Source organism: Mytilus edulis, chromosome 7 (assembly GCF_963676685.1).
Source record: "Mytilus edulis chromosome 7, xbMytEdul2.2, whole genome shotgun sequence".
Classification (NCBI taxonomy): Eukaryota; Metazoa; Mollusca; class Bivalvia; order Mytilida; family Mytilidae; genus Mytilus; species Mytilus edulis.
This window is the reverse complement of record NC_092350.1, coordinates 10,087,358-10,115,349: the sequence shown is the minus strand read 5'-3', so window position 1 is coordinate 10,115,349 and position 27,992 is coordinate 10,087,358. Positions and strand designations below refer to the sequence as shown.

The 27,992-nt window shown below is 33.7% G+C and overlaps 1 protein-coding gene across 5 annotated transcripts; it reads left to right on the top strand.

Annotated features, from left to right (window-relative positions):
• The first annotated feature begins 18 nt into the window (after nt 1–18).
• LOC139529895 (prostaglandin reductase-3-like) lies at nt 19–27,886 on the top strand. 5 transcript variants are annotated; one of them, XM_071325848.1, is made up of 12 exons: nt 19–268; nt 1,756–1,843; nt 3,595–3,690; nt 4,717–4,815; nt 6,070–6,109; nt 6,613–6,641; nt 7,506–7,580; nt 18,118–18,189; nt 18,645–18,706; nt 19,716–19,818; nt 23,258–23,443; nt 27,502–27,886. In XM_071325848.1, exons 1-12 carry the CDS (start codon nt 132–134, stop codon nt 27,571–27,573), a joined length of 1,059 nt encoding a protein of 352 aa, XP_071181949.1. In that variant the 5' UTR covers nt 19–131; the 3' UTR covers nt 27,574–27,886. The 5 variants fall into 5 exon arrangements, with proteins under 5 accessions (XP_071181949.1, XP_071181950.1, XP_071181953.1 ...); XM_071325849.1 differs by lacking the exon at nt 7,506–7,580 and adding an exon at nt 13,788–13,862 and having other exon boundaries at nt 31–268; XM_071325852.1 differs by lacking the exon at nt 7,506–7,580 and adding an exon at nt 11,317–11,391 and having other exon boundaries at nt 31–268.
• Nucleotides 27,887–27,992: the final 106 nt, after the last annotated feature.

The window sequence follows — 27,992 nt, the reverse complement described above, 5'->3', positions numbered from 1 at the left end:
GTCATTTTTTTTTAAAAACGTAAGCAAATAGGACAAGGGCAGATAACTCCAAAATTTGCAGACGGACTTTGAACCTAAACTTTGCTGAAATAGTGCATATAAAATTATATTGCAAAATCAACTTTCAAAAAATGGCATCTAGACAGTTACCTTCTACGATGAGGAAACTCGTTGTAACAAAAATAAGTCAGAAATTCCGTGATGTTGTCAAAATTACGCAAGAAAGTTTGCCAAATCCTGGAGCTGGTGAAGTTCTTGTGAAAAACAGGTGTTTAATTTAAAACGTCTCTTCCCTATATTTTATTTACAAAATCAAATGACAATAAAACTCTATGAGATTTTCTATAATACGAGGAAGGCCCTACCTTAAACTCTAGTCCAAATAATAATGACATTTTGAAAGGCTATTATAATTTTATTCTTTGACGCCTTACTGTAACGCTTACATCGTCCCATGAAGGCGTAAAAGCAAAAATTTAAAATAGCGTTCCAAGACGTCATAATTATTTGGACTTTCTTAAAAGCCAGCTTTATACCAAGACTATGTTGAATATATTGATTGATTGTTCAACAATGTTGGTTGCTTAATGTCCAGTGGCAAATATTTCATGCATATTCAGGCTGAATGTCCTACATATAGTTTTGTCTAAAATGAAACAATAAGTTCAGATGGAAAATGTTTAGGGAAAGATCATTAAACTTCCACATGTTCAAATGGCAGGAGGGGATACTGTATTTTTTTTGCTTTGACAAGTGGCAAGAAAGTATCAAAGCAAAAATTTAAAATAGCCTTCCTAGACGTCATAATTTTTTGTACTAGTATTTTCTTATAAACATATTTTAATTCCCAAATTGATGAGAGAAAAAAATACTCTGATCAAGCAGAGGATAAAAAAAAAATTCTGAATTAAGATTTTCCCCATACCTTCTAGTGTAATATTTTGACTAAATAATTTTGATTGATGGCGTTTAAGCGCTTCACGTGTTAAAAATCTGACTGAAACATGAAAACACGGAACTTTAGAATTGAAGATTTAAGAAATTGAATGTAATATGAGAAAGACGCTACCGTAAATGCCAGCTTTATACCAAGACTATGTCCTAAATTTTGATTGATTGTTGGTTGCTTAACATCCAGTGGCAAATAGTTCATGCATGTCCAGGATGAATGTTCTACATATAATTTTTGTCTAAAACAAAATAATAAGTTCAGATAGAACAATCATTGAACTTTAAAAGGCAGGAGTGGGTATGGTATTTTTCTAAAAAAATATATTCTGATTCCCAAATTGATGAAAAAAAATATATTCTGTACATGTTCAAGCAGAGGACCAAACAAAAAACAAAAAAAACTGTAAGACCATATTTGAGGTATTATATTAATAAATGGGGATATTGACCATGTTTTGAGATCTTCCCAACCTGATAAACTATTATCTCATTGTCAATCATACTTTTTTTTAATTTTTTTTTATGAAAGGATTGTTCATTGAGATTACACAACTGTTAACAAAGTTAATCTTGATTATAAAAATAATAAGATTTGGTATGATTGCCAATGAGACAACTCCCCAACATAGATCAAATGGCATAGAAGTTAACAACTTTAATTTACTGTAGTGTATGGCCTTCAACAATGACCCAAACCCTCACCTCATAGTGATCTATTAAAGCTGCTATCAATTTCGTTATTTCAGTGAAAATTTTGAGTTCCAGGAACCTCACATGTTCATGTTTTACATTTTTTATTTATAGATTTGTTGGAATAAATGCATCAGATATAAACTACACTGCAGGCAGATATGATACAACTGTGAAACCTCCCTTTGATTGCGGATTTGAGGTTTGTAAAGATAAAACTAAATTTGTGTTCACTGTTGTAATAAGCATATCTTTCTCTTGTTTTCTTTTCAAAAACTGTTAAGTGCCATACATGTATGAGTTGTCATTTTAAGATTGTCTGACCAAAAACTAGTGTTTGATACACCTAATTGCTACATCCATTCAGTGTTAGATCTAAAATTACACAACTTTTTCATTCAGTTCATGAGTTGAAATTATCTGGGACCCTGTTTAAACAATGCACCATTCATGATACTTTTTGATGAGACCTGTTTAAACCATCTAAACACTTCAAACAAAATACTTTTTTGAAAAAGTGGATCATTCTCCATCAAAGTTTCTTGAGATCTCTTTCTAAATTTTTTCCTCTCTCAGCTCTTTACTGATGACCTTTTTTTTGCTTAACTTTTGACCCAAACAGGTAGTTTTTAAAATGACTGTTTTTTCCCGATTGGACTCAATTGTGATAAGGTGTATAATGCTATGAATTGAAGTCTATATGATTATTTTTGGGTTAACTTTAATATACATGTATAATAATAACTTTTTAGATTGTCCTTCATTTTTCAGGCTGTACTGATGATTTTATTTTACTGCAATCCTTTATTTTGCAGGCCTTATGTGTTGACCATATTTAACTATACTCCTTGATTTTTCAAGCTGTAGGTGATGACTACATTTTACTATAATCTTTTATTTTCCAGGCTGCAGGTGATGACTATATTTTACTATAATCCTTTATTTTCCAGGCTGCATGTGATGACTGTATTTTACTATAATCCTTTATTTTCCAGGCTGCATGTGATGACTGTATTTCACTATACTCTTTGATTTTTCAAGCTGTAGGTGATGACTATATTTTACTATAATCCTTTATTTTCCAGGCTGCATGTGATGACTGTATTTCACTATACTCTTTGATTTTTCAAGCTGTAGGTGATGACTATATTTTACTATAATCCTGTTATTTTCCAGGCTGTAGGTGATGATATTTCACTATAATCCTGTTATTTTGCAGGCTGCATGTGATGACTGTATTTCACTATAATCTTGTTATTTTCCAGGCTGCATGTGATGACTATATTTTACTATAATACTGTTATTTTGCAGGCTGCAGGTGATGACTGTATTTCACTATAATCCTGTTATTTTCCAGGCTGCATGTGATGACTATATTTTACTATAATCCTGTTATTTTGCAGGCTGCAGGTGATGACTGTATTTCACTATAATCCTGTTATTTTGCAGGCTGCATGTGATGACTGTATTTCACTATAATCTTGTTATTTTCCAGGCTGCATGTGATGACTATATTTTACTATAATACTGTTATTTTGCAGGCTGCATGTGATGACTGTATTTCACTATAATCCTGTTATTTTCCAGGCTGCATGTTATGACTATATTTTACTATAATCCTGTTATTTTGCAGGCTGTAGGTGATGACTGTATTTCACTATAATCCTGTTATTTTGCAGGCTGTAGGTGATGACTGTATTTCACTATAATCCTGTTATTTTGCAGGCTGTAGGTGATGACTACATTTTACTATAATCCTTTATTTTGCAGGCTGCAGGTGATGACTGTATTTCACTATAATCCTGTGATTTTAGAGGCTGTAGGTGATGACTATATTTCACTATAATCCTGTTATTTTGCAGGCTGTAGGTGATGACTACATTTTACTGTAATCCTTTATTTTCCAGGCTGCAGGTGATGACTGTATTTCACTATAATCCTGTTATTTTGCAGGCTGTAGGTGAAGTGGCAGCCGTTGGACCTGGAGCTTCTCTCAGAATTGGCCAGCCAGTTACTTATTCACAATTTGGTGCTTTTAGTGAATACAAAGTAAAATGGTTATTTCAGTTTGAGTATTAATTAGATATAGGAAGATGTGGTATGAGTGCCAATGAGACAACTCTCCATCCAAATCACAATTTATAAAACTAAACCGTTATAGTTCAAGGTACGGTCTTCAATACGGAGCCTTGGCTCACACAGAACAGCAAGCTATAAAGGGCCCATAAAAAAATTACTAGTGTAAAACCATTCAAATGGGAAAACCAAAGGTCTAATCTATATATAAAAAAGAAAAACACTTAGGAACCACATCAACAAACGACAACTATTGAACATCAGATGCATGCATTTACAACTACATGATTGGGAAATAAAATTAATTTGAAATTGTGTTTTAAAAAAAATAATGCATTTGTAATACAGAACAAAATCATACTAAACTATTTTATTACCGAAGAAAATATGAAAGAAGCTTTGTTTAGATTTGAAGATACTAATTTGCTGAATATATTTTGCTGTTGTGAATGTAAGATTTGAATGTACCACTCTTTTTAGCTCACCTGCCCCTAAATTGGTAATTTTAAGGATATTTTGCTGTTTTTGGTTATTATCTTGAATACTAGTAGAGATAGAGATAACCTGTAAAAAGCAATAATGTTCAGCACAGTAAGATTTACAAATAAGTCAACATGACTGAAATGGTCAATTGACCCCCTAAGGAGTTAATGTCCTTTATAGTCAATTTTTAACAATTTTCATTGGGCCAAGTTCATTATAGATAGAGATAATTGTAAGCAGCAAGAATGTTCAGTAAAGTAAGATGTACAAACACATCACCATCACCAAACCACAATTTTGTCATGAATCCATCTGTTTCTTTTGTTTAATATTCACATATATACCAAGGTGAGCGACACAGGCTCTTTAGAGCCTCTAGTTTCTAGGAAGTCTAATGAGCAATTATTTGTTAAAGTTAGGGAAAGTGATAAATCTAGATTTTTCTACTGTCAAAATATTTTGACAAATTTTTTTGAGTTAAAGTAGTATTTATTTTGTTTAATACTCATTTTTCAGAATATCTCAGAGAGAAATTTGCTCAAATTACCAAGAGTGTCAGCTGATTATCTCCCTTTACAAGTTAGTGGAGCCACTGCTGCCATTGCTTTAGATAAGGTAACTAAATTTCAACTATTGCTGCAAAAACACTTCAAAGAAGCCGGGAGGACTTATATATATTTAGGACTGTCAGTATGTCAGTGAGATTTGTTTCGGAATGCTAACTCAAATACTGTTAAGTTCAGAAATAATTGCCTGTACTTACAATTTCAGGAAAATATTTTTATTTATGAATGTAAGGTCTTAATATTTTGTGACTCATTCCGCCGTATTATTTGTATCAATAAAATCCTCTCAATAATTTATGAATTTACAGTAATTCATGTTTCACCCACAAGATTAAAATAGCAAGATACAAATATAAAACTTGAATAGGCACAGAGAAATCTGCTCCTCAAATATAATATGGATTTAGAGTGCTGAATCAAATACTTCATATGGGATATCAGCATTACTTGGGTAAAAGGTCAAATATAATGAGCAAAATATCCCAATTGATTTTACGTTGTTTAAGGTCAATGTCAAATGTACCGAAAATAGAGCAAAATTTTAGGAAAACAGTGGTTTCGGGGTGTTAAATCAAATACTGATTTTGGAACTGCAGCCTTACTTTGATAAACCGTCACATTGGATAACAGGAAGATTAATATTTCCCTAATAAGTTTGGAGTCACATGATCCAAGTACAACTTTATAAAGCCAGATTGTATCAGACAATATTACTGTTTTAGTGTTTAAAATCATAACAGAAAAGAATCCTACCTTTGTAACTAAACAGAAAAAAAAACTATGCGATCAAGTCACTTAAGCTTGTCCCAATTATACGGGTGATGTGGTGTATGCCAGTGGAGCTAACTTTTGTTTAATCAGTCAGAATAGTTGATTATCTCCCCTTAGCAATTGATTGTACTGTTAACATCATATCAATGATATTGAAGTTTCACCTTTAAAATGGAGAGGAGGAAACTAGTGTGATATATTTGTTGACATTGTTCTGCACAGTGACATAAACTGTACAAGATACCAAAGTTAAAACAGTAACTGATTAATTATTATTACATGTAGTGGGTGGGTTTCTTGGGCTAAATCTATTACAGAGTATATAAATAAATGAATCCATACATTATATATGGCTTGTTAGATTAGACCTTTTTTTGTGTTCTCATATGGAAAAATACATCATTCTATGGAGGATTAAGGCATATCAGTTATCAACAATTAAACATTTCATTTGAATTAATTAACTTGATAGTAGGTCAAATTGCATTCTTTTGTTTAACAGCACTAACTGATTTATTTTAATCAATTTCAGTATGGAGAGTTAAAAGCTGGAGAAACAGTTCTTGTTACAGGTATTAAAGAACTCTTAGTTTAGAAATTACTGTGTGGGTATTAAAGTTCTGTGAAATTGAAATCAGAAATTTGAGACTTATTATTACGATGCATGTCATTATTGTGATACTTACCCAGTCTAATTATTCAAATTAATAAAAGCAGCCATTTCATGATACAAGTAACTCCACTAAATCCATTAACTGATGCCTCTGAATGTTAATCAAACAAAAATCAATCATATAAATCATATTTTCCATCAAGAAATTCAGATTAAAGATGGTTACATTGAAAATGCTGAAATGGATTTGTGAGAATTCTCATTTCATTCCTATTGATAGTTACCAAATATTGTGTTTCTTTAATCTAATGCCCTTTGAGTAATATCAGGAGTATTTAGAATAACTATTATGTTTTACTTGCCACTTTAACTTCTTTTACTTACATGAGAAATATCAGAAAGGAGCAATGTCAACATGATATCGAAAAGGATGTAAAAATGATTATGTATATTTTATTTCAGCTGCTGCAGGGGGCACTGGACAGTTTGCTGTGAGTAGTTTAGTACAATAACATTTTACTCATGTTTTTGTGGAAAAATGATTTGGGATGCATTCAGAGTCAAAACTTTAAAATACAGAAACTGAAAGCTTGACACAATTGTGAACAAAAACAAATAAATTCAACTAAAATATTTTTATTAGTATGTTAAGAAATATAATTGTATTGTTTGATGTTATACATGAACATAAACAAAAAATGTTTAAAAACTCAGTGAAAGCAACCATCTTTTACTAAAGATGTTTACTCCATGATTTTATTGGAAAAAAAGTTCCATGATTTTATTTTAAAAAAAAGTAAAATTAAAGATTTTAATTGGCTTTATAAGAAAATATAGGATTTTTTTTAGATTGAGATTAGTCTTTTTCATGGAATAAAAATTGATTAAAAAAATGTCTGACATATACAGTAGAATCAGATAGTTACAATTTAATCAGCTACCTTTCTTGCCGATATCATATCTTAGCAAAAATAAAGATATTGACTTATCCCAGAGGCTCATCCCTACCACTCAATACCTATTAAGTTTCCCATCTAAGGCTGATAATAGAAAAGCTATATTAAATTTTCAATGGAATTCAATATATAATTGCATATAAATATTGTGCAGGACTGATTGTGATTGTTACCAGAGTTATCTCCCTTGTAGGTACAATGGGCCAAAAGAGCTGGATGTCATGTCATTGGAACATGCTCTACAGATGATAAAGTACAATTTTTAAGGGTAAGAATTGAGTGATCTCCCTTTGTAGGTACAATGGACCAAGAGAGCTGGATGTCATGTCATTGGAACATGTTCTACAGATGATAAAGTACAATTTTTAAGGGTAAGAACTGAGTGATCTCCCTTTGTAGGTACAATGGGCCAAGAGAGCTGGATGTCATGTCATTGGAACATGCTCTACAGATGATAAAGTACAATTTTTAAAGGTAAGAACTGAGTGATCTCCCTTTGTAGGTACAATGGACCAAGAGAGCTGGATGTCATGTCATTGGAACATGCTCTACAGATGATAAAGTACAATTTTTAAAGGTAAGAACTGAGTGATCTCCCTTTGTAGGTACAATGGACCAAGAGAGCTGGATGTCATGTCAATGGAACATGCTCTACAGATGATAAAGTACAATTTTTAAAGGTAAGAACTGAGTGATCTCCCTTTATAGGTACAATGGACCAAGAGAGCTGGATGTCATGTCATTGGAACATGCTCTACAGATGATAAAGTACAATTTTTAAAGGTAAGAACTGAGTGATCTCCCTTTGTAGGTACAATGGGCCAAGAGAGCTGGATGTCATGTCATTGGAACATGCTCTACAGATGATAAAGTACAATTTTTAAAGGTAAGAACTGAGTGATCTCCCTTTGTAGGTACAATGGACCAAGAGAGCTGGATGTCATGTCATTGGAACATGCTCTACAGATGATAAAGTACAATTTTTAAAGGTAAGAACTGAGTGATCTCCCTTTGTAGGTACAATGGGCCAAGAGAGCTGGATGTCATGTCATTGGAACATGCTCCACAGATGATAAAGTACAATTTTTAAAGGTAAGAACTGAGTGATCTCCCTTTGTAGGTACACTGGGCCAATAGAGCTGGATGTCATGTCATTGGAACATGCTCTACAGATGATAAAGTACAATTTTTTAAGGTAAGTACTGAGTAATCTCCCTTTGTAGGTACAATGGGCCAAGAGAGCTGGATGTCATGTCATTGGAACATGCTCTACAGATGATAAAGTACAATTTTTAAAGGTAAGAACTGAGTGATCTCCCTTTGTAGGTACACTGGGCCAATAGAGCTGGATGTCATGTCATTGGAACATGCTCTACAGATGATAAAGTACAATTTTTAAAGGTAAGTACTGAGTGATCTCCCTTTGTAGGTACAATGGGCCAAGAGAGCTGGATGTCATGTCATTGGAACATGCTCTACAGATGATAAAGTACAATTTTTAAAGGTAAGAACTGAGTGATCTCCCTTTGTAGGTACAATGGGCCAAGAGAGCTGGATGTCATGTCATTGGAACATGCTCTACAGATGATAAAGTACAATTTTTAAAGGTAAGAACTGAGTGATCTCCCTTTGTAGGTACAATGGGCCAATAGAGCTGGATGTCATGTCATTGGAACATGCTCTACAGATGATAAAGTACAATTTTTAAAGGTAAGAACTGAGTGATCTCCCTTTGTAGGTACACTGGACCAAGAGAGCTGGATGTCATGTCATTGGAACATGCTCTACAGATGATAAAGTACAATTTTTAAAGGTAAGTACTGAGTGATCTCCCTTTGTAGGTACAATGGGCCAAGAGAGCTGGATGTCATGTCATTGGAACATGCTCTACAGATGATAAAGTACAATTTTTAAAGGTAAGAACTGAGTGATCTCCCTTTGTAGGTACAATGGGCCAAGAGAGCTGGATGTCATGTCATTGGAACATGCTCTACAGATGATAAAGTACAATTTTTAAAGGTAAGAACTGAGTGATCTCCCTTTGTAGGTACAATGGGCCAATAGAGCTGGATGTCATGTCATTGGAACATGCTCTACAGATGATAAAGTACAATTTTTAAAGGTAAGAACTGAGTGATCTCCCTTTGTAGGTACAATGGGCCAAGAGAGCTGGATGTCATGTCATTGGAACATGCTCTACAGATGATAAAGTACAATTTTTAAAGGTAAGTACTGAGTGATCTCCCTTTGTAGGTGCAATGGGCCAAGAGAGCTGGATGTCATGTCATTGGAACATGCTCTACAGATGATAAAGTACAATTTTTAAAGGTAAGAACTGAGTGATCTCCCTTTGTAGGTACAATGGGCCAAGAGAGCTGGATGTCATGTCATTGGAACATGCTCTACAGATGATAAAGTACAATTTTTAAAGGTAAGAACTGAGTGATCTCCCTTTATAGGTACAATGGGCCAAGAGAGCTGGATGTCATCTCATTGGAACATGCTCTACAGATGATAAAGTACAATTTTTAAAGGTAAGTACTGAGTGATCTCCCTTTGTAGGTACAATGGGCCAAGAGAGCTGGATGTCATGTCATTGGAACATGCTCTACAGATGATAAAGTACAATTTTTAAGGGTAAGAACTGAGTGATCTCCCTTTGTAGGTACAATGGGCCAAGAGAGCTGGATGTCATGTCATTGGAACATGCTCTACAGATGATAAAGTACAATTTTTAAAGGTAAGAACTGAGTGATCTCCCTTTGTAGGTACAATGGACCAAGAGAGCTGGATGTCATGTCATTGGAACATGCTCTACAGATGATAAAGTACAATTTTTAAAGGTAAGAACTGAGTGATCTCCCTTTGTAGGTACAATGGACCAAGAGAGCTGGATGTCATGTCAATGGAACATGCTCTACAGATGATAAAGTACAATTTTTAAAGGTAAGAACTGAGTGATCTCCCTTTATAGGTACAATGGACCAAGAGAGCTGGATGTCATGTCATTGGAACATGCTCTACAGATGATAAAGTACAATTTTTAAAGGTAAGAACTGAGTGATCTCCCTTTGTAGGTACAATGGGCCAAGAGAGCTGGATGTCATGTCATTGGAACATGCTCTACAGATGATAAAGTACAATTTTTAAAGGTAAGAACTGAGTGATCTCCCTTTGTAGGTACAATGGACCAAGAGAGCTGGATGTCATGTCATTGGAACATGCTCTACAGATGATAAAGTACAATTTTTAAAGGTAAGAACTGAGTGATCTCCCTTTGTAGGTACAATGGGCCAAGAGAGCTGGATGTCATGTCATTGGAACATGCTCTACAGATGATAAAGTACAATTTTTAAAGGTAAGAACTGAGTGATCTCCCTTTGTAGGTACACTGGGCCAATAGAGCTGGATGTCATGTCATTGGAACATGCTCTACAGATGATAAAGTACAATTTTTAAAGGTAAGTACTGAGTGATCTCCCTTTGTAGGTACAATGGGCCAAGAGAGCTGGATGTCATGTCATTGGAACATGCTCTACAGATGATAAAGTACAATTTTTAAAGGTAAGAACTGAGTGATCTCCCTTTGTAGGTACACTGGGCCAATAGAGCTGGATGTCATGTCATTGGAACATGCTTTACAGATGATAAAGTACAATTTTTAAAGGTAAGTACTGAGTGATCTCCCTTTGTAGGTACAATGGGCCAAGAGAGCTGGATGTCATGTCATTGGAACATGCTCTACAGATGATAAAGTACAATTTTTAAAGGTAAGAACTGAGTGATCTCCCTTTGTAGGTACAATGGGCCAAGAGAGCTGGATGTCATGTCATTGGAACATGCTCTACAGATGATAAAGTACAATTTTTAAAGGTAAGAACTGAGTGATCTCCCTTTGTAGGTACAATGGGCCAATAGAGCTGGATGTCATGTCATTGGAACATGCTCTACAGATGATAAAGTACAATTTTTAAAGGTAAGAACTGAGTGATCTCCCTTTGTAGGTACAATGGGCCAAGAGAGCTGGATGTCATGTCATTGGAACATGCTCTACAGATGATAAAGTACAATTTTTAAAGGTAAGTACTGAGTGATCTCCCTTTGTAGGTGCAATGGGCCAAGAGAGCTGGATGTCATGTCATTGGAACATGCTCTTCAGATGATAAAGTACAATTTTTAAAGGTAAGAACTGAGTGATCTCCCTTTGTAGGTACAATGGGCCAAGAGAGCTGGATGTCATGTCATTGGAACATGCTCTACAGATGATAAAGTACAATTTTTAAAGGTAAGAACTGAGTGATCTCCCTTTATAGGTACAATGGGCCAAGAGAGCTGGATGTCATCTCATTGGAACATGCTCTACAGATGATAAAGTACAATTTTTAAAGGTAAGTACTGAGTGATCTCCCTTTGTAGGTACAATGGGCCAAGAGAGCTGGATGTCATGTCATTGGAACATGCTCTACAGATGATAAAGTACAATTTTTAAAGCTAAGAACTGAGTGATCTCCCTTTGTAGGTACAATGGGCCAAGAGAGCTGGATGTCATCTCATTGGAACATGTTCTACAGATGATAAAGTACAATTTTTAAAGCTAAGAACTGAGTGATCTCCCTTTGTAGGTACAATGGGCCAAGAGAGCTGGATGTCATCTCATTGGAACATGTTCTACAGATGATAAAGTACAATTTTTAAAGGTAAGTACTGAGTGATCTCCCTTTGTAGGTACAATGGGCCAAGAGAGCTGGATGTCATGTCATTGGAACATGTTCTACAGATGATAAAGTACAATTTTTAAAGGTAAGAACTGAGTGATCTCCCTTTGTAGGTACAATGGCCAAGAGAGCTGGATGTCATGTCATTGGAACATGCTCTACAGATGATAAAGTACAATTTTTAAAGGTAAGTACTGAGTGATCTCCCTTTGTAGGTACAATGGGCCAAGAGAGCTGGATGTCATGTCATTGGAACATGCTCTACAGATGATAAAGTACAATTTTTAAAGGTAAGAACTGAGTGATCTCCCTTTGTAGGTACAATGGGCCAAGAGAGCTGGATGTCATGTCATTGGAACATGCTCTACAGATGATAAAGTACAATTTTTAAAGGTAAGTACTGAGTGATCTCCCTTTGTAGGTGCAATGGGCCAAGAGAGTTGGATGTCATGTCATTGGAACATGCTCTACAGATGATAAAGTACAATTTTTAAAGGTAAGAACTGAGTGATCTCCCTTTATAGGTGCAATGGTCCAAGAGAGCTGGATGTCATGTCATTGGAACATGCTCTACAGATGATAAAGTACAATTTTTAAAGGTAAGAACTGAGTGATCTCCCTTTGTAGGTACAATGGGCCAAGAGAGCTGGATGTCATGTCATTGGAACATGTTCTACAGATGATAAAGTACAATTTTTAAAGGTAAGAACTGAGTGATCTCCCTTTATAGGTACAATGGGCCAAGAGAGCTGGATGTCATGTCATTGGAACATGCTCTACAGATGATAAAGTACAATTTTTAAAGGTAAGTACTGAGTGATCTCCCTTTGTAGGTACAATGGACCAAGAGAGCTGGATGTCATGTCATTGGAACATGCTCTACAGATGATAAAGTACAATTTTTAAAGGTAAGAACTGAGTGATCTCCCTTTATAGGTACAATGGGCCAAGAGAGCTGGATGTCATGTCATTGGAACATGCTCTACAGATGATAAAGTACAATTTTTAAAGGTAAGTACTGAGTGATCTCCCTTTGTAGGTACAATGGACCAAGAGAGCTGGATGTCATGTCATTGGAACATGCTCTACAGATGATAAAGTACAATTTTTAAAGGTAAGAACTGAATGATCTCCCTTTATAGGTACAATGGGCCAAGAGAGCTGGATGTCATGTCATTGGAACATGCTCTACAGATGATAAAGTACAATTTTTAAAGGTAAGAACTGAGTGATCTCCCTTTGTAGGTACACTGGGCCAATAGAGCTGGATGTCATGTCATTGGAACATGCTCTACAGATGATAAAGTACAATTTTTAAAGGTAAGTACTGAGTGATCTCCCTTTGTAGGTACAATGGGCCAAGAGAGCTGGATGTCATGTCATTGGAACATGCTCTACAGATGATAAAGTACAATTTTTAAAGGTAAGAACTGAGTGATCTCCCTTTATAGGTACAATGGGCCAAGAGAGCTGGATGTCATGTCATTGGAACATGCTCTACAGATGATAAAGTACAATTTTTAAAGGTAAGAACTGAGTGATCTCCCTTTGTAGGTACAATGGGCCAAGAGAGCTGGATGTCATGTCATTGGAACATGCTCTACAGATGATAAAGTACAATTTTTAAAGGTAAGAACTGAGTGATCTCCCTTTGTAGGTACACTGGGCCAATAGAGCTGGATGTCATGTCATTGGAACATGCTCTACAGATGATAAAGTACAATTTTTAAAGGTAAGTACTGAGTGATCTCCCTTTGTAGGTACAATGGGCCAAGAGAGCTGGATGTCATGTCATTGGAACATGCTCTACAGATGATAAAGTACAATTTTTAAAGGTAAGAACTGAGTGATCTCCCTTTATAGGTACAATGGGCCAAGAGAGCTGGATGTCATGTCATTGGAACATGCTCTACAGATGATAAAGTACAATTTTTAAAGGTAAGAACTGAGTGATCTCCCTTTGTAGGTACAATGGGCCAAGAGAGCTGGATGTCATGTCATTGGAACATGTTCTACAGATGATAAAGTACAATTTTTAAAGGTAAGAACTGAGTGATCTCCCTTTATAGGTACAATGGGCCAAGAGAGCTGGATGTCATGTCATTGGAACATGCTCTACAGATGATAAAGTACAATTTTTAAAGGTAAGTACTGAGTGATCTCCCTTTGTAGGTACAATGGACCAAGAGAGCTGGATGTCATGTCATTGGAACATGCTCTACAGATGATAAAGTACAATTTTTAAAGGTAAGAACTGAGTGATCTCCCTTTATAGGTACAATGGGCCAAGAGAGCTGGATGTCATGTCATTGGAACATGCTCTACAGATGATAAAGTACAATTTTTAAAGGTAAGTACTGAGTGATCTCCCTTTGTAGGTACAATGGACCAAGAGAGCTGGATGTCATGTCATTGGAACATGCTCTACAGATGATAAAGTACAATTTTTAAAGCTAAGAACTGAGTGATCTCCCTTTGTAGGTGCAATGGGCCAAGAGAGCTGGATGTCATGTCATTGGAACATGCTCTACAGATGATAAAGTACAATTTTTAAAGGTAAGAACTGAGTGATCTCCCTTTGTAGGTACACTGGGCCAATAGAGCTGGATGTCATGTCATTGGAACATGCTCTACAGATGATAAAGTACAATTTTTAAAGGTAAGTACTGAGTGATCTCCCTTTGTAGGTACAATGGGCCAAGAGAGCTGGATGTCATGTCATTGGAACATGCTCTACATATGATAAAGTACAATTTTTATTATGCCCCACCTACGATAGTAGAGGGGCATTATGTTTTCTGGTCTGTGCGTCCGTCCGTCCGTCCGTCTGTTCGTTCGTCCGTCCGTCTGTCCATTCGTCCGTCCGTCTGTCCCGCTTCAGGTTAAAGTTTTTGGTCAAGGTAGTTTTTGATGAAGTTTAAGTCCAATCGACTTCAAACTTAGTATACATGTCCCCTATGATATGATCTTTCTAATTTTAATGCCAAATTAGAGGTTTTACCCCAATTTCACGGTCCACTGAACATGGAAAATGATAGTGCGAGTGGGGCATTCGTGTACTGAGGACACATTCTTGTTAAAGGTATAATTTCAGTAATAAATACTACCAGGAAAACATATTTGATAAAACTTTCACATGAAATTTTGATTTCAGTTTAATTCGTCTTTGTATAATATTTTAACATTAAAGGGATAATTCGCGATTTTTCACTTTTCATCTTATTATGTTCATAATACCATAAAAAACATATTCACCAAGTTTTATTTTGATATGAAATCTAATAAAGAAGAAAATTGGGAATTATTAATTTTATTTTTGAAACTTCCTGACTTATGTGACGTAGTTTAAGTCTTTGATGCATGCCGGGAGTGAAAATATCTCATTTAAGTCTTGTTCGTTAACCATCTAATAACGCGATTTAAAGCGCATCGACGACTTTTGGTGTAGCTATTAACCAACGAAAAAAAAGTGATAGCCATGCAACTTTTAAAATTAGATTGTGTGGATTTTTTAAAACGAATTTTAATAATAAAAGTAAAACCTACAATAGAACATTTTTATGATTTTTTTTTCTAAAAATACTTTAAACAAACATATGAAACTGACATGATCGATAGTGTATTAAAAATACATGTTTGTATTCTGACCTTTTTGCTTCATTCCAGCAATCATTTTCACTTGCTTGTACGGTGGAAACAATAAAATGTGTATTGTTTTGTGACACCTAAAGAATGTGGAATGCGTAGTTTAACTCAAGGTAATTAAAAGATTAGCATTATGTAATTCTAATCTTTTGATCCTCATTCAGTGAAATCTAGGCGTCACGGTTCACTGGCATTTCAGGTGTGAAGAACATTTCGTATCAATTGTAAACGGGAGTCAGACAAAGTTTCAGACACATGAATGTAAAAAAAAATAATTAAAATTAATTAACGGGAATAATAAGATCGCACAATAACTGGATAGCTATTGTATATTTTTATATTTTGCATAAGATCACTTTTAATGAATTATGACTTTTGAATACTTTAGTAACGATAAAATTCTGAATTATTTTAATTGAAGTATTTATAAATAAAAATAGCCTTCTAAACACGAGTTTATGAACTAAAAATTGTACTATTTCAAATTAGGATCGGCAGCCTTAAATATTTCAAACAGATCATTAACAATTGCAATTATATATTTTAGTCAATCCAAAGTGATCTTTAATTACCTATTTAGGAATTAATGTGCTCATCAAAATATTTTAAATCTCACAACACATGAATACTTCAGATATTTGAAAAAAAGATGTTTTAAAGAATTGACAGGAAATTAAAGGATCTAATTGGAATGGAATCAACAAATTACGAACAGATATGCTTTTCAAGTGTGAAAAACATCAATAAAATTTATACATAATCGGGAATGTCCTTCTTAAAATACTCTTCGTCTCACACCGTAACTATATATAATACTTTAGCTATGTGACCAACGATGTATAAAAAAAAATGAAAGAATTAAATGTCATCTTTCCCTATTTTTTAATGTAATATAAGTCTGTTTCAACTGGCAAGAATACCAGTAAAGCGGACAAGCAGTTTATTCTGCAAATTGCTGTCATTGAATATCAAGAGAGAAAATAAATCCCGAAATTGATTTGAAACTTTGATACTCTATAGTTTTCCTGGAAAATATTCACATCCCTCGGTATTAGTGTACTTCCAGTTGCGTATATATATTACATGCATGTCGGAACAATTGTGATGATGGCGAATTTCTTCCTTTTTTCGAGAACAATCTAATTGATATATAAATGTCCATAACTTCGATGAGCCAAATAAAGTTATATATCGACCAGTATTTAAATCTCTTCTTCTTCTTCTTTTGGTATACAATAGTCTATCGACATTTGATGATTACATACTGTTGGCATACGTGAACTTGTCATTTTACAAAACTTTTACCCCAATTTACGCAAAATGTATGTTTCTTTCTCATGTTCTATGTATACATGTATATATTTTAATTTGCGCTATAGTTCCGTAACTTATAATCCAGGCGTATATACGAATGATCGACAAGTGCGTACATTTTTTTAAAACAATATTTCTGGCCTTCACCATTGACAATGAGTATATATTACAATTTACCAAATTTACACTTGGAAAAAATACGTATATAGATTTTTATTTCATCAAATCTGGTTTTGTTTTTTTTTTGGTATTATTTATATTTTATAAATAAATTTCTTTTCACCAGAAATGTTATTCATAAACAAGCGTATGAGTTTAGTAATATCACTTTCGGACACGCAAGATAGAGATGTATATTATACACCTTATAGTTCAAAATGGAAAGTTAAAAGTTATCGGCTGTGTACACTTATCAATACACTAAGAAGTGAAACGATGCATGAATTTGCAAACTCGACAGGAAATCGCTTGAATACCTGGACGTGTCACCTCACACCCCTCCAATACCTTTGGGAGTAATACCTTTAGCCATGCGGGTGATCAGTGGAGCGAAGATCCTAATTTATTTGAATAAAGTTTATTACATAAAAGAATTATGAACTAATAAGATTTCCGAAAACAATTCAAGTTTCACGGAAGACTTATTTATGATTTGAAATTTTGACTTTTTCACTAATTCATATATTATCAGTCTAAAAATAACAGATCCTGGTTATTTAAAAAAAGAATAAAATTTTCCGTATCAAGTTAGTTAACTAGTCGGATAAAACAACCGTACGATTGACGAGATATCGACACGCAATTACGACTACATCGGGTTACTGTAGTTTTGGTCCTTAGACATATCTTGACTGCAAATCGGAGAAGGTGACAAAATGGCCGACCGCAGAGAATTGATACTCTAAATTTAAAATCGATGGTGATCTCTTATCTAGCAGAATAAAACTTTAATATCTATGAATTTGAGCATTTTTATACAGAATAAACATAATATCAATTTTTGATTTTTTTGCGAAGTTTCCCTTTAAGGATTAAAATTATCAACCACTTTTTGCAGAAACTGTACAATTTTGCACAAAAACAGTTCTATTAATGTATCGTTAGCATGATCATTCATATCAATAAACCAGATAAAAGATGCTATTTCAATTTCTGGTAAATGCAAAAATGCATGAGTTACACTTTTGTTCCATTTGTCTCAGTGATTCATCAGGTAGAGTATTGCTTGCTTATTTTGTAGAAGAAATTTCTCTTAGGAATGTGAAATACCTGTAAAAAAGTGATTTTATGCTTACTTTTTTTATCAACATTTTATGATAATACATTTCTTATTTCAGAAAATTGGTTGTGATAGACCTGTGAATTATAAAAAGGAAAATCTAAAAACAGTGCTGAAAACAGAATATAAGGTAAGGAAATAATAATGTATAGATATGTCAATTTTAAATAAATTAAACTTTAAGAGAACAAAAATAAAGGGATTAAAATTTTAAAAAAGTTCATTTACCGCTGCCAAATAAAACCTTCACTAGGTAACATCTGCAAAAAAAACATTATATTACTTTCTTTTATAGTGGTCTTGAAATTTAAATTATCATTGCTTAATATATATATCTAATTTCAAATCTAAAAAAACATGAGTTATTGCCCTTGGTTGATAGTTTTTCATATTTGCTTCACATCAATGTTAAAGCTATCAGTTTACACTCCAGTAAAAGTTATGAAGAGATTGAAGAATAAATGTAAGCAATGTGGTAACTGAAATCAAACAACTAAATGGAAATTTAGCTTTTGTAAACCTGTAGCAGAATTATAATTGTGAAGGTTTTATTTTAGGCGTTTCAATATCACATTTCTATTTTAGAATGGAGTAGATGTTGTGTATGAGTCAATAGGAGGAGAAATGTTTGAAACTTGTTTAAATGGGTAAAGACATATCATATTTTCACATTAAGTTTGCGTAGTTTGCCACTGCATGAGATGAATTTTCACTTTGTTAACTCACCTTTATTGTCCTCTATTGATACCAAATTATGAGAAGAAAGTGAATCTGTTAAAAGTTACAATTTTATAACAATGTTTAAAGAGAATATAGTATTTACCAAGTGTGTAGAATCAAGACACTGCAGTGTTTTTACCTCCAAATTGAAGAGTTCAATGAATATTGTATTGATTAACACATATGTGATAAGAACCAGCTTAGAAGATGCCTATAACTTGTTGTATGTGCAGCTTATGTTAATTTCACAAGATGTTAAGTGTTGCCCTTCTCCTTACATCTACAAAATACAATTCAAGTTAGAATTTAAGTGGCATCACTTTTGCAGTTCTCTAGTCCTTTATTTAAGAATTAAATGCTTCTTTTTGTAACTTCATTGGGGTGTAAAAGCGTTGACTGAAGTACATTTTGTATGAAGCGCAGATGCGCTTCATTCTAAAAATGTGTACACGGTCAACACTTTTACAACCCTATGAAGTTACAAAAAGAAGCATTCAATACTTATAATCACATTTTTAGCAAGAATAATGAAAACACGAATTTTATTAATTTTTTATTTAATTCACCTGTGCACTTTATTGTGGGACTTTGTGTTATCATGAATGATAAGCTTTATTGTGTAATGAAATTGCTTAAGGAATAACATGTGATGTGCAGATAGCCAATCAGAATAACATATTATAATGAAACATACATCTAATGTAATTATTATGTTATATGCAAGTGGGTGCATCATCTGTGTCTCTTGGATACATTCTCCATTTATTTCATTATACAATTGACAGATATAGTTGAGATATATTACAATTTGATTATTGTAAAAGCATTGTTAATTAGAAAAGGAACATCAAAGCCCAAAAAAATCTTTTGAGGGAATGTATATAAAAGCCAAACCCTGAGACTGAAATAATGCCATTGTTTGTTTTATTTTCATAGATTAAAGACCAAAGGTAGATTGTTAGTAATAGGTTATATAACAGATTATGAATCTGACCAGGGATTTAAACCTACCAGAACTTTAGCAACAATACCAATCAGGGTAAGGTTATATGCTATTTTTACTGCACCTTAATATAATATCCCGAAATTTTCATTGTACTAATGAACTCAAAATCGTTCAATTTTTTTTATGTCATGTTTTGAATTCCCGCATCTGCGCAGAAATCTACAATGTACTTCCTTTTTCAGGTCTCATTTGTATGAAACTTTGAGTAAAATATATATTTATCAGTTTAGTATACAATAGGAAGGAATGCAATACCAATTTCATTTTTAATAATTCCTTGATATGAAAAAACGTTACCTGATGATAGCGTTTCTTTGTTACATTGCATATGACGTCATAACATAAATAACGTCACAACTAAAATCCCTAACAACAGAACAAAAATTGGAAACGTTACAGTATTTCCGTTTCTTTTTTTAACAAATATTTAAGTTACAAAAAAATAATTCATACAGACTTCGTCCCCATTTACAGGTAATGCCTGCCTCATATTATTTGATTAAGATAATAGTCAGCAGTGAATATGAAAATTTATCCGACACATGATTTCTTGTGATATTCTACCCCTTCCCAATTTTTCATTGCCTGGTATTTTTATGCCCCACCTACGATAGAAGAGGGGCATTATGTTTTCTGGTCTGTGCGTCCGTTCGTCCGTCTGTTCGTTCGTTCGTTCGTTCGTCCGTTCGTTCGTCCGTCTGTCCCGCTTCAGGTTAAAGTTTTTGGTCAAGGTAGTTTTTGATGAAGTTGAAGTCCAATCAACTTGAAACTTAGTATACATGTGCCCTATGATATGATCTTTCTAATTTAAATGCCAAATTAGAGTTTTGACCCCAATTTTACGGTTCACTGAACATAGAAAATGATAGTGCAAATTTCAGGTTAAAGTTTTTGGTCAAGGTAGTTTTTGATGAAGTTGAAGTCCAATCAACTTGAAACTTAGTATACATGTGCCCTATGATATGATCTTTCTAATTTAAATGCCAAATTAGAGTTTTGACCCCAATTTTACGGTTCACTGAACATAGAAAATGATAGTGCAAATTTCAGGTTAAAGTTTTTGGCTTCAGGTTAAAGTTTTTGGTCAAGGTAGTTTTTGATGAAGTTGAAGTCCAATCAACTTGAAACTTAGTATACATGTGCCCTATGATATGATCTTTCTAATTTAAATGCCAAATTAGAGTTTTGACCCCAATTTTACGGTTCACTGAACATAGAAAATGATAGTGCAAATTTCAGGTTAAAGTTTTTGGTCAAGGTAGTTTTTGATGAAGTTGAAGTCCAATCAACTTGAAACTTAGTATACATGTGCCCTATGATATGATCTTTCTAATTTAAATGCCAAATTAGAGTTTTGACCCCAATTTTACGGTTCACTGAACATAGAAAATGATAGTGCAAATTTCAGGTTAAAGTTTTTGGCTTCAGGTTAAAGTTTTTGGTCAAGGTAGTTTTTGATGAAGTTGAAGTCCAATCAACTTGAAACTTAGTATACATGTGCCCTATGATATGATCTTTCTAATTTAAATGCCAAATTAGAGTTTTGACCCCAATTTTACGGTTCACTGAACATAGAAAATGATAGTGCAAATTTCAGGTTAAAGTTTTTGGCTTCAGGTTAAAGTTTTTGGTCAAGGTAGTTTTTGATGAAGTTGAAGTCCAATCAACTTGAAACTTAGTATACATGTGCCCTATGATATGATCTTTCTAATTTAAATGCCAAATTAGAGTTTTGACCCCAATTTTACGGTTCACTGAACATAGAAAATGATAGTGCAAATTTCAGGTTAAAGTTTTTGGTCAAGGTAGTTTTTGATGAAGTTGAAGTCCAATCAACTTGAAACTTAGTATACATGTGCCCTATGATATGATCTTTCTAATTTAAATGCCAAATTAGAGTTTTGACCCCAATTTTACGGTTCACTGAACATAGAAAATGATAGTGCAAATTTCAGGTTAAAGTTTTTGGCTTCAGGTTAAAGTTTTTGGTCAAGGTAGTTTTTGATGAAGTTGAAGTCCAATCAACTTGAAACTTAGTATACATGTGCCCTATGATATGATCTTTCTAATTTAAATGCCAAATTAGAGTTTTGACCCCAATTTTACGGTTCACTGAACATAGAAAATGATAGTGCAAATTTCAGGTTAAAGTTTTTGGCTTCAGGTTAAAGTTTTTGGTCAAGGTAGTTTTTGATGAAGTTGAAGTCCAATCAACTTGAAACTTAGTATACATGTGCCCTATGATATGATCTTTCTAATTTAAATGCCAAATTAGAGTTTTGACCCCAATTTTACGGTTCACTGAACATAGAAAATGATAGTGCAAATTTCAGGTTAAAGTTTTTAGCTTCAGGTTAAAGTTTTTGGTCAAGGTAGTTTTTGATGAAGTTGAAGTCCAATCAACTTGAAACTTAGTATACATGTGCCCTATGATATGATCTTTCTAATTTTAATGCCAAATTAGATTTCTACCCTATTTCACGGTCCATGGAACATGGAAAATGATTGAGTGGGGCATCCGTGTACTTTGGACACATTCTTGTTTGTTGGATATTTAAGAAGTGAACTTGTACATGTGATCGAACATTTAATCTTCCTCGCCAGTTTGTTGGGTCCCTGATCATTAAAACAAATGCTATTACTATCAAAATTAAGATTTAAAACAAAAGTAAATAAGTATCTTCAAAAGGAAACATGAGAACAATTAAATATCATTGTTAGTTTCACTTTCAACAGTGCCTGTTGATTCTGAGGTGTCTACCATTTTGTAGATAAATTATTCATTTATTAGGACATAACATGTTTTAGCTGGCTAGTCAAAGGTATGTGTCATTGAAATATATTGATGAAGTTCATAACATAGTGTCATTTCTCAAAAGTGCTAGTTAGGTAACGTGCAATTTAAAGGTATTAAGGTAAAAGTTCTCAGACATGTTCCTTTGTTTATTTCATTAGACTTGTAAAGTGTTTATGTATATATATATATATATAAAGATCACTATAATAAATGTTCTTGTGTATAGAAATATATATAGATTACTAAAAAATCCAACATTTCCGGTATTGTGTAATAATGACGCTCCATACTTCTATATATAGACTAAGTGTAATACGATTTATCTCCCTTTATATACTCAACGACAACTATGACGTTACATACCTACCGTTACATAGTTACGTTAATCATGTATAGTTTCACCTGAAGATTGTTATTTAAACATGAAAGTACTAGTGAATTAAAACTATTCATACCGGAAATGTTGGATTTTTTAGTAATCTATATATATATATATATATGCACTTATTTATCTTAATGGATTCTCAAGGGAAAACATTTATGAAGAAAAGGAGACATTTTCTAATTTAATAAGATGTTCATCCATTATTTTGTATGACAAATTTGCGAGATCGATTCAATATTGCAAATAAGTGCTTTAAATAGACTAACCTCATTTTGACTGTTTTATTTAAGTTACTGACGAAGTCAGCAAGTATTAGAGGATTCTTCTTAAACCACTTTGTCAGGGACTGGGTACCATATGTTTCCAAAATGGCTGACATGATCGACAAAAAAGAATTACAAAGTTTTATAGATATGGGAGAGAACTCTCCAAAGGGACCTTTTATTGGCATAGATAAAATAGTGGATGCTGTCGAGGTAAGAATGCAAATACTTTACAAACATTGATAGAATAGTAGATGCTGTTTTAGGTTGAAAGGAAATTCTTTTACAAACATTGATAAATAAAGGCAACAGTAGTATACCACTGTTCAAAAGTCATAAATCAATTGAGGGAAAACAAATAGAAACCAAGGAAAACAAAGGAACAACAGTAACACTGAAGTGCAACAAAAACAAACGTCAGTTCTATTCATAGTGGTAAACTATGATTAATTAGTAGATGTTTATGTTTTAAACAAGAAAAGGGTTTTTAGGCAGTTAAGCTGCCTTATGCGAGCACCCTAGATTTATGTTCTACCCAATAAATGCTGAAATATGTTTCATTGTTATTATCTCGCTGGCTATTATGTTATTTATAACTAATTGAACAGTTTTTTCATACTGTTAATTCTGGATTACAAAAAATATGACCAGAAAAACCTTAAATGATCGTCGAACCACCCAAAAGTTTTGAAGTTGCACATAGGAAGAAGAGCACATTAGGAATCCTTATGTAGGGTATAATTTCCTAAGCTGTAGGCTAAGATGTCAAAGAACAAATGTATGAAATATTTAATCGCTAAAAATTTCTAAAGACAAGTAGTTTAGATTTCCCAAATAGCTAAAGTCTTAGGAATGTTGTTTGTCACCAATACGTAGTCAACTACGTCAGTAGTCTATCAAAATACGTTCAACTGTTCATGTTGTTGGCAGCAATTTCAAATTAGAAGACCAAATCTTCGTATCTTTTCAATTTGGAGGCAGGGGATCAAATAAGGGGTGGTCAGAGGTCCACAACCTTCAACTTTTTCAGTCGGACTTCCTACGCCCATTCCAATTGAAAGAAAACATGAAAATAAAAATGAAGTTTGCAAACCTTTTTACCAAAGTCTAAAAATAAACGATCTCAAAACTTATTATGCAGTTAAGCTGCATTATGCGAGCACTCTAGTTTTGTGTTCTACCCAATAAATCCTGAAATACTTGCCATTGTTATTATCTAGCTTGTTACTATGTTATATATAACTAATTGAACATTTTTTTAATACTTTTTATTCTGGATTACAAAAAAAATGACCAGAAAAACCTTAAATGATCGTCGATTTATCCAAAAGTTTTAAAGTTACACATAGGAAGTAGTGCTTATTAAAAATCCTTGTGTAGTTCATTATGACTTGTGCTTTTAGCTAAGATGTCAAAGAACAATTGTATGAAATATTTAATCGCCGAAAATCTATGAAGACAAGCAGTTTAGATTTCCCAAATGACAAAAGTCGTAGGAATATTGTTTGTCATCAATACGTAGTACAACTACGTCAGTAGTCTTATATAATTCAACTGTTCATGCTGTTGGCGGCAATTTCAAATTAGAAAAAGAAATTTTCGTAGCTTTTCAATTTGGAGGCAGGTGTACAAATTAGCGGTGGTCCGAGACCTTCCACTTCTGCAAGCGGAATTTCGACTAGGATAGTTGGTTTCTAGCTACGCCCGACGTAGTCGCCTTACATTTGAAAGAAAATAAGAAATTACTTTGCAAACCTTTTCACCATGTTCACCAAAGTCTCCAATTAAACGAGCTAAAAACTTATTTTTATCATTATTATTCATGACGGCGATGTTGTTCTACCGCTAGCTTTATACAGAAAATCGCCGACAAATATTGTATAAATTCGAGTAAAATCGTATCTGATTGACAAAAACAACATTGTAAACACATAACAATGGCGGCCGTGAAGACAAAATTTTACTAAATCGGATCCGATTCCGGAAGCGGATAAGGGTAATTCCGGGTTTGACGATCATTTACAAAATAAATCCAAGCAGGTGAAAAAATACATCTATGCATGGTAAATGAATATAAACACTAGTATTGTAAACCAAAAGATATATGTAAAAGAAAGAAAAAGCAGAAAAAATATTTTATTCAGAAACTAAAAATTACTTTTTGATAAATTTTAATTTAAAAATCCAATACAACTGGGAACAGTATATCTAACAATATACATGTTCATGGTCACAGTCTAAATTTTCTTTATAAATGATAAATGATGATAATGCATGTGAGATGCTTTTAAAGTGTAAACATATTACTGCAATTTCGAGGGGTTATTTGTTTTTTCTCAATTTTGAAGGGTCAATTAAAGTAGCTGAATGTTTCATTCTTTATTTTCACAAATAATGCAACTATATTATATATACCTTAATGTAAGTAAATCATATGATATATAGGTGGCATTCTTTGGGCCACTCTACCCCCTCCTGTTTGATAACTTGGAAACGGTCGAGCTCCCCACCCCTAAACCATATGAGGGGCAGATCCAGGATTTTAGGTTAGGAGGGGCGCAAACTTAAATTTTCGCCGAGCAGAGCGAGGCTAAAAAAAAATTGAGGTAAAATTATGGGAATTTTCTTTATTAAGCTGAGAACAACCCATGCTTTGCAAATTTAAGGGGGTGCAAGCCCGCAACCCTCCCCCGTCTGAATCCGCCCCTGCATATATTCAAGTATAGGACAATATAATAAATAAAAAATGAAATATAGGGGAGTCCCTGGAGTTACCCCACCCCTTCCTGTTTGAGAACTTGGAAACGGTCGAGATCCACACCCCTTAACCATATATATTCATGTTTGTGACAATATGAAAAATCAAATGAAATATAGGAAGAGTCGCTAGGGGTCACCCCACCCCTCCTGTTTTAGAATTTAAAAATGGTTGAGATCCCCATCCCTAAACCATATATATTCATGTATGGGACAATATAACAAATCAGATGAAAGATAGGGGAGTCCCTGAGGTCACTGTTCACCCTCCTGTTTGAGAACTTGGAAATGGTCAAGATCCTTACCCCTAAACCATATATACTCGTGTATGGGACAATATAACAAATCAAATGAAATATAAGGGAAGTCCCTGTGGTCATCCCAACCCTCCTGTTTGAGAACTTGGAAACGGTCGAGATCCCCACACCAAAACAATATATATTCATGTATGGATCAATATAACTAATTAAATGAAATATAGGGGGGGTCCCTTGGGTCACCCTACCCTTCCTGTTTGAGAACTTGGAAACCAATGAGATCCCCCACCCTAAACCATATATATTCATGTATGGGACAATATAACAAATAAAATGAAATGTAGGGGAAGTCCCTAGGGTCACCTTACCCCCAGTGGCGGATCCAGAAATTTTCATAAGTGGGGCCCACTGACTGACCTAAGAGGGGCCCGCTCCAGTGATTCCCTATATAAGCAACCAAATTTTTTCTCAAAAAGGGGGGGGGGGGCGGGCCCCCTGCCCCCTAAATCCTCTGCCTACCCCTACCTGTTTGAGAACTTGAAAACCGTTGAGATCCCCACCCCTAAATTATATATATTCATATGTATGGGACAAAATAACAAATCATTTACATTTACTATGGGCAAGTCAGTCAGACCTCATCTTTGATCCCTGTTGTAGTGAACATTTGTCTGATTCGTGTCTCATAACTTTTGTACTATAGAACACAAACTCAGTTTTCTTTCCAGGGAAACCAGTCCATTCATACTATAACATATTCATACTACGTCAAATTGAACTTCTAGCAGTCAAATAAAACCAAGGTTAACTACCAAGTAGAACAACTGCAATCATTGGGAACTTGTACCACTGCAGACTCACCATAAAAAATATACATTGATATATGCATTGCTTTTGAAACCTTGATAACATATAAATTATTTGCCTTAATAAATAAATCATTAGATAAACATGAATGTACTAAATATGAAAATCAATGTTTAATGTTGAGGCAACATTGCCACAGTTTTCATAATTACGGTTGCCTTGGTTTTTGGTTAACTGCCTTCAGCGCTTACAGCGCTTTGATTTTCATCATTATTATTCATGACAGCAATGTTCATTTTGTTCAGCCGCTAGCTTTATACAGAAAATCGCTGTCAAATAATGTGTAAATTCAGGTAAAATCATATCTGACTGACAAAATCAACAATGAAAATAAAATTATATTTCGGTTGTTCAAATATTTGAATTTTTATTTATTCTTTTCTTTTTCAGTATTTGTATTCTCAAAAGAGCATAGGAAAAATAGTAGTTGAATTGAATAAACCTTCTACCAGTAAATTATGACAAAAGGAACAGTGAAGAAATAAGTGGCAACAAGCACAAATCCTTAGGGATACAGATACATTATATAATCAGAGAACTTAGAGAGACTATAGAGTGTTATGTGTCAGGGAATATCCAAGTTAGAACTAATTGAGTGAGGTGATTCTCATTCAATGATGACTCATAAATATATCATAATGATTAAAGCTGATTTATATTTGATTAACAATGGATTCTTATGATCACATTACTTTTCATTCACAGTGAAAAGGTAATACATGTATTGTTAGACTACCTAATTATGAACTAATTTATATAAAAAATTAATTTAAAATTGTTTTGTTTGAATCAATATCAATAAAATAGGTCAGAAGACTATGGCAGGCCATTATTTGTGGATACAATTTTTCTTTTTTCTTGGGATAAAATCAATTTGCTTT

Excerpts from the sequence above, each read along its gene's own strand:
- LOC139529895 (XM_071325848.1), top strand. The coding sequence starts at position 132 with ATGGCATCTAGACAGTTACCTTCTACGATGAGGAAACTCGTTGTAACA. Across the intron at positions 3,691-4,716 it reads GTGCTTTTAGTGAATACAAA|AATATCTCAGAGAGAAATTT; the intron begins GTAAAATGGTTA and ends CTCATTTTTCAG. Across the intron at positions 23,444-27,501 it reads AAATAGTGGATGCTGTCGAG|TATTTGTATTCTCAAAAGAG; the intron begins GTAAGAATGCAA and ends TTTCTTTTTCAG.